This window comes from Rattus rattus, chromosome X (genome assembly GCF_011064425.1).
Source record: "Rattus rattus isolate New Zealand chromosome X, Rrattus_CSIRO_v1, whole genome shotgun sequence".
Taxonomy (NCBI): domain Eukaryota; kingdom Metazoa; phylum Chordata; class Mammalia; order Rodentia; family Muridae; genus Rattus; species Rattus rattus.
In genome coordinates this window covers 62,204,048-62,217,645 of record NC_046172.1, presented here as the reverse complement: position 1 = coordinate 62,217,645, position 13,598 = coordinate 62,204,048, and the positions used below count along the sequence as shown (strand labels likewise).

Sequence of the window (13,598 nt, the reverse complement as noted above, 5' to 3'; positions counted from 1 at the left end):
CAAAATAATCATGGGAGGCAGTGTGATGGAGAGACCTAGGCCAGAGAGGGGAGGGGAATCTGGCATTGTGACTTCAACATTATGATGCAGTTCTGTGTGGTGGGGGGAGGGGTAATGTGGTAACATTCTCCCAGGATCATTTTGTTCTTCTTCTTCTGGCCTGTTGGCAGGGAAAGACCAGATGGCAGGCTGAAATCCAGCCAAGCTTGTAGCTGTGGTATCTGGTGAAGTCACCTCCAGTGAATCAGAGGCTTTAATCCTTCTTCAGGTAATCATCTTTGTTTCTCATTCCCATCATGACAGAGGACTATCTCCAAGTCTGAGGTGAGACCAACTGGAAACATCTGAAAGCTTCCCATCACAGTACTGTAGTCAAAGTATCCTGTTCTATCAAGACTCTTACAAGTCAATCATTTGTTTACCAGCCGATCATTTGTCAGTCAGTCATGGATCTATCAGGCAAGAACCAATTACGTATGATGCAGCCAGGTTTAAGCCAACCAGTTATGAGCCCACCAGGCCCAGGCCCATACAACATGCAACAACCAGGGCCAAGCCAACCATACACGAGCCAGCCAAGCATGAACCAACCAAGCACGAACAAACCAGGTATGACAAGACCAGTCTCATGCCAACTAGATATAAACCAACCAGGCCTGGGCCAATCAAATATGAAGCAATCATGGTCAAGCACAAACCAACCAGGCATATACAAAACAGACCTGAGCCAACAAAGTATGAGAGAGTCAGACCCAAGACAAGTGGGTATGAAACAACTAAGTTCAAGTCAACCAGCAGCCATGAACCAAACAGGTCTATGGCAACCAGGCCCACCTACTCCCAATATGAAACAAATAAACACATGGCAATGGGACCCAGAGTATTCAGGCAGGGGACCACCAGACATGTGGCAAATAACCCAAAATAATCAGGGAACAAAGCAATCAGATACAATGCAACAAGACCCAAGCTATGCAGGACAGAAACAACCAGACACATGGAAACAGGATCCAGGAACGAAAGAAACAGATTCATGGCAATGGGGGCCAAGTCCCCCAAGTATGAGACAAACAGATGCATGGCAATGGGACCCAGACCACCCAGGCAGCAAACAATCAAATTCATGGCAACCACAACTAAATTCCTCATCTCCCAGACAATTCAACTTGAAACAAGCAAGTCCCACTGATCAAGGTATGAAGCAATCTGATACGTGTCAACCAGGCCCTAGTCAACAAGGCAAGAGACAATCAAGCACAGGGCAACAGAGCCCTGGCCAACAATGTACAAGACATTCAGTCACATGGCAAGCAGGTCCTAACGAAGTAGGAAAGAAACCGTCAGGTACATGGCAAGTGGGCCTCAATCATTCAGGTATGGAGCAGTTTAACACATGTCAAACAGGCTTCAGCCAACCGTTCACCATGTGTCAATTAGGACCCAGCCAATCAAGCATGAAAGAATTTGACACGTGGCAATCAGGCAGTAGCCAACCAGACATGAAAGATCTGGATGTATGGCAATCAGGCACCAGCCAACCAGGCATGAAGCAGATAGATCCATGGCAATGGAATTCCAGCTACCTAGTCAAGGCACAATCAGACAAATGGCCACCAGGCCCCAGCCCTCTGGATATAAGACAATTGGATTCATGGCAACCAGGTCAATCTGGCATGAAATATTCAGACTCAGGGCCATGGGATCCAAGCCGGCTAGGTATGATACACTCAGATTTATGGCACCCAAGTCTCAGCCAGTTAGGTACAAGACAATTTGATGCATGGCCACCAAATTACAGCATGCCTGGTGTAAGACAATTATACACATGGCATCCAACCCCAAGTTACTCAGGCACAAGACAATCAGAAAAATGGCAACCCTACTTTGGCAACACAAACATGAAACAATCAGATAATTGGGAACCAGTGCCAAGGCAATCAGGAACCACTCAAGTAGGGACAAACCAATTAGATACAAACCAACCTAATGGCACCAAATCAAACCAAGGAGTAAAGACACACTCAGATAAATCAGAACTAAGTCCAAGCAAACCAGAGTTGACAGGTAGTTCATTAGAGACTAGCCAATCAGACTTAAGTCAACCAAGCATAAGCCAACCCGGTAAAATTCAATTAGAGCCAGGTGAATCAAGCATGAGTGAATTAAATGGAAGTCAACAAGGAATGACACCATCATTCGGGAAAAAAAATTCTTGTGCTTTCTACATAAGACCGGCTGAGCCTCAAGACTGCCCAGATATCCTGAGACTGATTAAAGTAAGCCTGTATCTTCTTATTACTTGGAAGTTAGTGATGGGCTGAAAGAACAACAGAAATGCATAGTCTAGATTTGGATAATAATAATAATAATAATAATAATAATAATAATAATAATAACTCTGTTCATTATGACACATATACATAATGTTGTCAAATCCTCTAAACCCCTTTAATCTTCATTTTCAATAAAAAGCAAGATTATAGTAATTGCTATACCAACAGACAGTTGTAGTGTTTTCTTTTATATGCAGAATATAAATTGTTTTAAAAAAATATATGAGACATTGAGAAGGGAGATAGTTCAGTTGGCAAAGCTTATCTAGAAGACTGTTAACATGTACATGCCGTGAGTCTAAGGAACTGAGTGAATATTTTCTTATGTACATGTTTATTTTAATACCTTTCCTAGAAATCACACCAGTGCAGTGAAGTTGACAATGTAGTAACTATAGTTACAGTGATGGAATTTTGATGCATTGATGGCTATCATTCATGTGATACACAGATGTGTATGTAGTGGTTTGCTTTGCGTTTTATGTTCATTTTTCCCAACACATGATTATTTATAAGTTTATAAAAATACTCTTTGAAAATTAATTCATTAGCTTGCCATCAAAATTCCTTAGCTAAAAGGCATCACTAAGAGGCATTGTGTAGCTTTGCATCAACATCATTGTAGCAGAATATAAATCTTTTCCTATGCCTGATCTTAAATATTATAATGTTTTTATGCTTAGAATGTTTTGCAGATACATACCAGACTAAATGACACCAAAGAAAGAAGGAATTAGGATGTACAAAAATAATAAAGGCCACAATTTAAAAAAAAATTTTTAAAAGTTATACTAGCAAAATCCCAAGCAAACATGTTTCACAATTTTTTCTGTAAAGTCATAATAAATAAACTGTGACTGCCCAGAAACAAGTTTTTATTTTTACTTTCCAGGTTCCTGCTGAATTTAAAGCTACTAATCCAGAAAGTTAACATTCACATGACAGAGATATCAAATCTACCATCTGTCTGTCATTTCCCTATAATATGCCTTTCTATAATCTAGCTACCAACTACTTATCTACCTATTTTGTATTACATCATTTCAGATTTTAAATTTCTTCATAATGGAAATCAGATCTGACTTCTTTTTAGCACAACCTAGCATTCCTGTGCATAAAAATGTTCAATAAATACTTCAATGATTATATTTACCAAATCATCAGCTGAAACATTTTTTTCTGCTTTGACAGGAACTGGCTACCTATGAAGGCACGCAAGAAAAGGTGTCATTAACAGAACTGGGTAAGATGTTTTGTGTTAATCTTCATGCAGGCAAAAGCAGTGTGGGTGCATGCACACAGGGTGAATACCTAGGCATACAGAAGCAGCTGTCCTTGTTACAAAAGGTGTTCTTATTATTAATATGGATATATATAAGACACAAATTCCATAGCCTTTTCAGTGTTCCAATAATTTTCATTTTGCTTCTTTTTAACATGAAACAGTGCATGCCTTTACAGATGCAGTAGACTGCAAATGCATTTCAAAACAGATAATAAGAGGTTTGGCTTGTCTAAAGTGTTCCTTACATGCACTATATTGGTAGAAGCATCAAAAAGGTTATTTTATTACATTTGGTAGCTAAAATATTAATGGAGAATGTAGAAAATTGTTATGAATTAGAATTTTTACACAGTAATAGAAGGCTAAAAGATGGTGAAAAATCATGATTGGCAAACACCACATAAAGAGAGTTACTTATTAAACTTTAGAAGAATAAGTGAAGGATAACCATTTAAAGTTGAATACTTAAGAATGTATGTAATCAACTAAGAACATTCTGAAAAATAATTTCTTATGCTCCGTGGAGACTTTTTACTCTTTTTATAGTGGGATATTGTGTTGAAGTTCAGTTTTTCTTATTTTTTTTACTACCTGTGCTTTTGTTTTCAACTAGATCTACAAACCAGGGCCACATATAATGTCTTGAAGGGTTTATTTTTTCATTTTCTTCTAAGAGCTTTCTACCTTTAACATCTACATTGAGGTCTTTGATCTCTTTCAAGGTATATTTTGAATATGGCAAAAAGTGAGGGTTCAACTTTTTTATTTTATAAATAGAAATAAAGTTTTCACAAAAGAATTTATTGGAAAGACAGTCTTAATGGTTTTGGCACCCTATATAAGTTTGTGAGTATTTATTTTATAGCCCTGTTTATGTTTGGCTTGTCTACATATTAGGCCTCTTTCCAGTATCACACTGTTTTAATTACTGTAACATTATAGTAAATCTCAAAATTAAGCAACAAGCATCCTCTGACTTTATTCTTCTGTTTTAAAGTTGTTTGGAATATTTTGAGTCCTTTGGAATCTGTACAAAGTTTTTAAAAAGGATGGTAGGTGTGGTGGTTTAAATGAGAATGGCCCCTAGTTTGTGGACTACTGAGGAAGGATTAGGAGGTGTGGTCTTATTGGAGGAAGTATGTCACTGGTGATGGGCTTTGAGGTTTAAAAAGCCTATATCAGGGCTGGAGAGATGGCTCAGTGGTTAAGAGCACCACTTCTCTTCCAGAGGTCCTGAGTTCAATTCCCAGCAACCACATGGTGGCTCACAACCATCTGTAAAGAGATCCGATGCCCCTCTTCTGGTGTATCTGAAGACAGTTACAGTGTATTTATATATAATAAATGAATAAATCTTTAAAAAATAAAATAAAATAAAAAGCCTATATCAGGCCCAGTGATACACACACACACACACACACACACACACACACAGATTCTCTCCCTCTCCCTCTCCCCCTCTCCCTCTCCCCCTCCCCCTCCCTCTCCCTCTCCCTCTCAGCATGAGGATCAGGATGTAGTTCTCAGCTACTGCCCCAGTGCCATCTATGCCATGAACCATGCTCTCTACCATGATGATAATGTACTAAACCTCTGAAACTGTAAGTAAGCCCCAATTAAATATTTCCTGTTGTAAGAGTTGCATTGGTCATTGTGTCTCTTCGCACCCATGGATCAATGACTAAAACAGGGGCCTAATAGGCCATTATAGTAGGAAGAGTGTACTGCTGAGAGTGATTTAGACTACATGAGCCATGATCAAAAGCTGTCAGAGGGAAAGAATAAGTGGCCCAGAAACTATTTTTGGGGTATTTTGACAAAGAATATGGGTGCTTGTTCTTTGTCCTAAGAATCTACCTAAGGCTAAGTTGACGAGTTGTGGATTAATGGCCTTGGAAGAGATTTCAAAAGAGCCTAATATTGACTGTGTCACATGGTTATTGGTGATCACTTTTATCTAGACCTGCAATGAAAAGAGTTAAGTAAGGCAAAGAGAAATACAAAATGTGTAGTTTAAAGAGAAAAGGCTCACCAAGAAATATAATGATGGAGTCATGTCTTGTGCTCAAAGAGATGTGAAATTTAAAGAAAGGCATGATTTGAAATGAAATAAAGGGAGTAGTATCCCCACAAGCCAAGTTTCTAACTTTTGCGTAGAAATTAAAGAAAAACTGAAGTTTAAGCAATCAAAATAATCCATCAAAGCAGTGCAGATGTAAATGAACGAAGGGGTGGGTTCCAGCATAGTAAGCAGAAATAGAAATAGGTTCTTGGAGTCAAGAACAATATAGGAGGACTGTCCATGGTGGTGCATATCTTTAATCCCAGCATCTGGGAGGCAGATGCATGTAGATCTCTGTGAGTTCAAGGCCAGCCTGGTCTACATAGTGAGTTCCAGGACAGCCAGGGCTACATAGGAGGCTCTGTTCATAAAGGAAAAAAATCTCACAAAATTATAGGAAATGATTATGGAATCTCCCTTTGTGACTAAGGAAAGCTACTGAGAGGCCAGACATGTGGTAGGGGCAGAAAGTGGGAAGGTGTGTCCTGCATTGTGACCTGGAGAGTCCATTGTATGAGGTTGTGAAAGTGAAGCCTGGAATTTAAGACCCCAAGATGTTGGAAATCCCAGAGTCATAAGATACCTACCAAGGAGAGCTGCAAACAGAATGTAGAACCAACCAACGAGGAAAAGATGCTACAGACAACAAAGTTGAAAGGAGTTGGAGGTTTAACCAGTGCTCTGACATCAGTCATGGAAATGCAGAATTGGAAGTTTGCCCTGCTAGTTTTCAGGCTTGCTTTGGTCCAGCAGGTCCTCCCTATTTTCCCTTTCCTCCCTCTTAAAATAATGGACCAATCCTCTAAAACTCTAAGTCTGCAATTAAATGCTTTCTTTTATGAGTTACCTTTGCCCATGATATCTCTTCACAACAATAGAACAGTAACTATGACAGTGGACTTTAATGGGCTGCATTGAATATGTAAATAAATTGTGTTAATATCAATATCATAACAATGCTAAATCTTATTACTCATAACAGTCCTTCAACTAACTTAAGTCTACTGAAATTTATTTTAGTAATACTTTATATTTTTGAATAGATAATATTACCCCTTTATCCACAGTGATAGGTTCCAAGGACCATGGATGCCTGACATGCAGATAGTACCAAACATCACAAATATACAATAAATTTCCTTAGGTGGACTTAAAAGAAAATTTAATGAAAATTAGATATTGAAAAAAAATGATATGTAATAGGACAAACATAATTGACTAGTAGGTCAATATCATTTAAAGCATGGGTATGTTCTGACTTTCAGAGAGTAAGATCCCCATTTTCATTTCTGATCTTAATATTTGTACCCTTTCTTGTTCTTTTTCAGTCTAGCCATCAGTTCTGTTGGCTTATTCAAATAGCCAGTTTGGGGGTCCTTAAGTTTTTTCTATTTTTCTCAACTTATTTATATCTGTTAAAATTGATTGTCTTCCATAGGAAACATCAGGGCTTACGTAGCTTTGTTTACCTCTTTAAAGCATATATTAAGTTCTTTTCTGAGATTTCATTCTTTCTACAATATAGGAATTTGCAACTACTCATTTCTGTGAGCACTACTATCACTCTATCACTGCATTCAATAAGCTTTTTTGTGATGTTTTCATTTTCAAGTATTTCTAATTATTGTTAGAATGTCATTTTTATGATTTATATCTTCTTCCTGTAGGCATGCTTTACCACATCAATAGTTTCAACAAAATTGCATCTTGACTATTTTAAAGTTATTTACGGCAGCAATACTTCCTGGTATTTATTCATTAACTGATCGTCAAGCTAGGAACAGAACCTAGGATCTTTTGCATGTTAGGAAAGTGCTCCATAATCGAGTCACATTTCAAGCCCTTTGATTAAGTTCTTCACTCATTGTTTAAATGTATGAATGATTTAGTTTTCACATATTTCTGAACGTGTGTGTGTGTGTGTGTGTGTGTGTGTGTGTGTGTGTGTGTGTGTGTAAAACATACCTGCATTATTTTAGTCTTTTAACTTTTATATCCTAGACACTTGGGAAAAAGTTTGTCTCCATGAACATTGTTTTATTCATGTGCATGATGGCTTGAATGTGAATGGTCTCCATTGGCTCATATCTTTAAATATTTGGTCCTCAGTTGGTAGAACTGTTTGGGAAGGATTGGAGGTATGGTCCTATTGGAGGACCTGTGCCACTGGGGGCAAGCTTTAGGGTTTCAAAAGATTCATACCATTCCCAGTGTATTGTCTCTGTCTCCTGCTTATGGATTAAGATGTGAGCTCTCATGTGCCATGCCACTATGCTTTTTGTTTTGTCATCATTGACTCCAACCCTCCAAAACTTTCAGCTGAATTAAATGCTTTCTTTTTTAAGTTGTTTAATAATGGTGTTTTAATACAGCAAGAGAAAAGTGACCAAGACAGAAGTCCAGTTGGTCTCTAATATTACCCAGTAATCCATGTCCTTAGTTTCAATCATGTTGCATTATATATTATTTAAATTATAATATTAAAGTCTCATACTATTATTATATTGCTATGCATTTCTTCCTTCAATTATATCAATGTTTGTCTCTTGGATATCAGAGTTGTAATTTTTTTACATATATACATATACATATATATTTTTATAGATCTCTCTCAATACACACACACACACATACACACACACACTGTCTTCTTAGTGACTAGATATTTTTATAATATTGCAATGCCATTCTCTCCTCCAGTAATCTGTGATCTTATAATAATATAGCTACCCCTGATAACTTTTACCTACATTTGTATGCTATCTTTTTCCATCATTCCATTTTAATCCTTGTTTCTTTGAATCCAGAGGGTGTTTTTTGCAGAAAATAGCTTGTTGAATCTCTCAATCTCTCTCTCCTGGGTCAGGAATATGGCGCTGTGAGTAAAGATCTGATAACTTGAGTTTGATCCCTAAAACCTAGCATGTGGGAAAGAAAGAACTTAGTTTTAGAAGTTATCCTCTGACTACCACTACCTCCACACAAACACACAAACACACACACACACACGTAAAAATGTAAAAAATAGTATCCATTATGATCATCATTGTATTTAAACTGAGTAATATTTTTATATTTAATTATTCAAGAGTCACTTTCTGACATTTTTATCATTTTATTCATTTACATTTCAAATTATATCCCCCTTCCTGGTTACCCCTTCACAAACTCCCCCACCCCATCCCTTCTCTCCCCTCCCCTTTCCCTCTATGATAGTGTTCCTCCACCCACTCACCCACTCCCACCTCACCACTTTAGCATCCCTCTACACTGTGGCATCAAGCCTCCAGAGGACTAAGGGCCTCCCTCCCCATTGAGGTCAGATAAAGCCATACTCTGCCATATATGCAGCTGGAGCCATGGGTCTCTCCGTGTGTACTCTTTGGTTAGTGGTTTAGTCCCTGTGTGCTCTGTGTGGTCTGGTTGGTTGATATTGTTGTTCTTCCTATGGGGTTGCAAACCCCTTCAGCTCCTTCAGTCCTTTCTCTAAGGCCTACATTGGGGACCCCTTGCTCAGTTCAATGATTGGTTGTCAGTATCTGCACTTGTATTGGTCAGTTGATGGTAGAATGTCTCAGGGAACAGCCATACCAGGTTCTACTTGGCATCAGCAATAGTGTTGGGGTTGGTGTCTGCAGGTGGGATGGATCCCTATGTGGGGTAGTCTCTGGATGACCTTTCCTTCAGTCTCTGTTCCATGTTTTGTCTTTCATTTGGACAGGAACATTTCTGGTTTAACAATTTTGAGATAGGTAGGTGGCCCCATCCCTCAACTTCTGATAGAATCACCATCCCTGACAGCAAGCTACACTATAAAGCAATAGTGATAAAAACTGCATGGTATTAGCACACTCCTTCATCTCCTTCAATCCTTTCTCTATTCCTCCAATGGGGACCCCGTTCTCAGTTCAATCCTTTGCTGCTAGCATGCACCTCTGTATTTGACATGCTCTGGCTGATATTCTCTCTCAGCAGACAGCTATATCAGGTTCCTGTCAGCATGCACTTCTTGGCTTCATCAATATTACCTAGTTTCGGTGGCTGTATCCCCAGTTGGGGTAGGCTCTGAATGGACATTCCTTCAGTATCTGTTCCAAACTATGTCTCTATATCTCCACCTATGAATATTTTGTTCCCCCCTTTTAAGAAGGACTGAAGCATCTGCACTTTGGTCGTCCTTCTTCTTGAGCTTCATGTAGTCTGTGGATTGTATCTTAGGTAATGTGAGCTTTTGGGCTAATATCCACTTATCAGTGAGTGAATACCATGTATGTTCTGTTATGACTGGGTTACCTCACTCAGGATGATATTTTCTACTTCCATTCATTCCCCTAAGAATTTCACAAACTCATTGTTTTTGATAGCTAAATAGTAGTCCATTGTGTAGATGTACCACATTTTCTATATCCATTCCTCTGTTGAAGGGCATCTGATAACCCCCTTACTTTAAAGCCCCATTGTGTAATTTCGCTTACCTCCACCTATGAGATCAGTGATCACACCCAAGAACTGCCTCCTAATAAACCTGCTTTTATCTACTTTTAATCTGTTCTCTATCTGGCCTATATCTGCATTCTTGAGGGAAAGCAAATGTCTTCATGTGTGTTCCCATAGAAACACAAAGCAGGAGTAGGGTGAGGGCAAAGGGAGGGATGGCTGGAGAGAGGAAGGGATGGGAGAGAGAGAGAGAGAGAGAGAGAGAGAGAGAGAGAGAGAGAGAGAGAGAGAGAGGAGATTGAGATTTTCCATACAAGAAGTACAAGCAGGAGTAGATCCATTTAATTTAATTTTAATTTCCTGGATGTCACTTCAGTTGATGGTGGTTGGAATAATGGTTGTCAGCCCCTACGCTTTCATCTGAACAATCTGAATGGAAGTCTAGTTAGAACATAAAAACCTACATTAAGGACAAGATCAAGCAGGCTTCAACAATCTACTCCAGAAATACAAGCTGTCATTCTTTCAGATACCTGCTAGAAAACTCAAAGGGAGATAGGGCAGATATGTGATATCACACTTATGCTACATTTAGGCAAAATAACTGCAGATACTAGCCAGACTCCTAAAAGTTGTAAATGTTAAAAGAGTCACTTCTGACAGTTGCTCCTAGCATTGGTGCTGTGCATGCAGGAAGAAGTGGTGCTGCTCCTTGCTATTTTGTCATCTTTGCTCACTTATAAACTTTGATATATTGTATGTGACTTGGAATTTCAGATTTATTCAAGGATGGTTTTGGGGAAAAACCACTTTTCTACTGCCTGGTTGCTGAAGCGCCCAGTAAACAAGCAGAATCAGGTAAAGTAAACCTTTTGTCTCTTAGTCTGTAACATATTTTCTGTATCTGAAAACAGAGCTAACAGTTAACAAGTGGAGATTTTGTAAATAGTATTAAGCAGAGGACTACAATGTATAAAACTAGAGTACTTTAAAATAATACTACTTTGTCACTGTGATTATAAAAGTATTAAAATTGTGAGAACAAGTATCAAGGTACAGACTTTTTTTTTCCTGGAAGTACATAGAGTTTTTTTTTTTCAGACTTTCTTTGAAAGGCTTTATTAGAAATGTGAACTTTCTGTCTATTATGTATTTATGCACTGACTTTGTCCAGCAACTACTTACTGCTTTAACAGTTAAAGCAGCAAACAAATACACCCTTTTGTTTTCTATTTGGAAACATGTATTCTTACAACTAAAATTATCGGCCTCTTTGTCCACACTCTTCTCTCTTCCCAGGAGTAAAAATTATTGGATTTGCCATGTACTACTTCACTTACGACCCACGGATTGGCAAACTGCTTCACCTGGAGGATTTTTACATCACTGAAAATTATCAAGGTAAATCTACAATCATATTACTTGCAAACAAGAAAAATTTTCTAAGTTACATTCTAATGTAAGGGCTACAGATAGGCCTTTTCACTAGAGTTATGAGTTTTAACTTATTTGGATAACTCATTTCCATTTCTTGAGCATGATCAGGATTCTAGTGCTGTGAAGACAAAATCACAAGTTAGAAAATATTTCATCAATATACTCAAGCAAGCTATGCAGTTCCAACTAATAATTTTAGATATATTTATTATATGTATATAAGTACACTATAGTTGTCTTCAGACACACCATAAGAGGGCATTGGATCCCATTACAGATGGCTGTGAGCCACCACATGGTTGCTGGGAATTGAATTCAGAACCTCTGAATGAAAATTCAGTGCTCTTAACCACTAAGCCATCTCTCCAGCCCAACTAATATTGTTATCTGTAAAATAATTGTATGTTTTAGTTTGTTTTTAGTAGACATAGATAAGAAATATGCCCTGTTGTAAGAAAACAGTGAAGGCCAGCATAATGACACACACGTTTAATTCCAGTACTTGGGATGCAGAGGCGGGTGGATCTCAGTGAGTTCGAGTTCTAAGCCATCCAACAAATGATGGTCAGACCCTTTCTCAAGAAAAAAAAAAGAATATAGTGACACTCATTTTATTCAGCACAGATTTTTAACATAAAACTAATCTCTTTTGTATTTGCATTGTTGCCAGGCTCCAGTAAAATAAAAGACAATTTAAAGCATATATTTAGAATATATGACAACCATAAACTAAGTTTGATCTTATATTGCTTTAAAATCGAAGTAAATCACAAGTTAAGTAAAAATTCTCAACTTAATAGCCTTTCTTTGACCATATCTATTTAACAGGTCTAGGTATTGGGGCTGACATGCTGAAGAAGCTAAGTCAGGTATGTATTATAGTTAGTATTGATAGTCTATATATTATCCCTTTCTTCATGAAGAACTACTTAATGGGCCATATATTAGGTAATTAATCTTATTAATTAATCTTATTAATTAATTATTTATTGTTGGTAAAATGCTTGCCTTGCAAACACCAAGAGTTAAATTTAATCCCCAGACCCCACAAAAAAGCCAGGAGTGGCAGCACACACTTTTTATGCGGCAAGGTGAGAGGTACACTTGTGTCTCTGGCTGCCACCCTAACCTACTTGGTGAAACTTTAGGCCAGTGAAAGACTTTTTCTCAAACAAAAAGTGGGTAGCACCTGAGAGGTAACATCCAAAGTTGTCCTCTGACAACCACTGCAGGCAGACACATGCACTCCAAATTCCCATCACTATATGCATTCACATGCACAAAACATTTTCATAATGTACTTCCAAAATTTATTAAAGTGGATTTTCAGGCTGAATGCTCAGATTCTATGTTATATTTAATTAATTGTATTCATATATAATGTATAAGCACACTATGTATGTTTTTATCATCAAGGATAAGGTGATTTTACTCATAAAATAGACACACAGTGTGATTTTCAATAATATAAGAGATACTTTTTTGCCCAAAAATACCCATTTCAAAATTGTTATATATATATAATATTATATATAATAGATCTTTAGTAAAATGTGAATGATTACACTGTTGAATAAGGACAATATCTACTTGTTTGTTTTAAAACAGATAGCCATCAACACCGGATGTAGTGGCATGCAGTTTCTTGTCATCATTTGGAATCAGGATTCTGTTGAGTACTACACTCGCCTAGGGGCTTTAGACCTTTCCTGCGAGGAAGGCTGGCATTTGTTCAGATTTAACATGGAAGATCTCCTGGAACTTGCCGAGGAAGAATGAAAACGAAGACTAACAAACAACAGTAACAACAAAAACAGTAACAATTCATCCCAACGAAGGCCTCAACATTTGAACGTTACCTGAGAAACAGCACTTTGACATCAAATGTTGTAAAATAAAGCAAGTGAACATAATACTCTTGTAGATATTTTACTTCTAAACAGACTTTTCAAGATACAGTCAATTCTCCACCATTCAAACTAAATACTAATGGCTAGTAAAAGTTCTGATAATCTGCTTGATTGCATCCTTTGAAACCCACTTA

The 13,598-nt window shown here is 37.7% G+C and overlaps 1 protein-coding gene across 1 annotated transcript; it reads left to right on the top strand.

The window, feature by feature from the left end:
* The first annotated feature begins 446 nt into the window (after positions 1-446).
* Positions 447-13,463, top strand: Satl1 (spermidine/spermine N1-acetyl transferase like 1). Its single transcript, XM_032889890.1, has 6 exons — positions 447-2,276; positions 3,525-3,576; positions 10,895-10,975; positions 11,417-11,518; positions 12,383-12,423; positions 13,163-13,463. The coding sequence occupies exons 1-6, from the start codon at positions 447-449 to the stop codon at positions 13,331-13,333; spliced, it is 2,277 nt and encodes a 758-aa protein (XP_032745781.1). The 3' UTR covers positions 13,334-13,463.
* Positions 13,464-13,598: the final 135 nt, after the last annotated feature.

Excerpts from the sequence above, each read along its gene's own strand:
- Satl1 (XM_032889890.1), top strand. The coding sequence starts at position 447 with ATGGATCTATCAGGCAAGAACCAATTACGTATGATGCAGCCAGGTTTA. Across the intron at positions 2,277-3,524 it reads ATATCCTGAGACTGATTAAA|GAACTGGCTACCTATGAAGG; the intron begins GTAAGCCTGTAT and ends CTGCTTTGACAG. Across the intron at positions 10,976-11,416 it reads CAGTAAACAAGCAGAATCAG|GAGTAAAAATTATTGGATTT; the intron begins GTAAAGTAAACC and ends CTCTCTTCCCAG.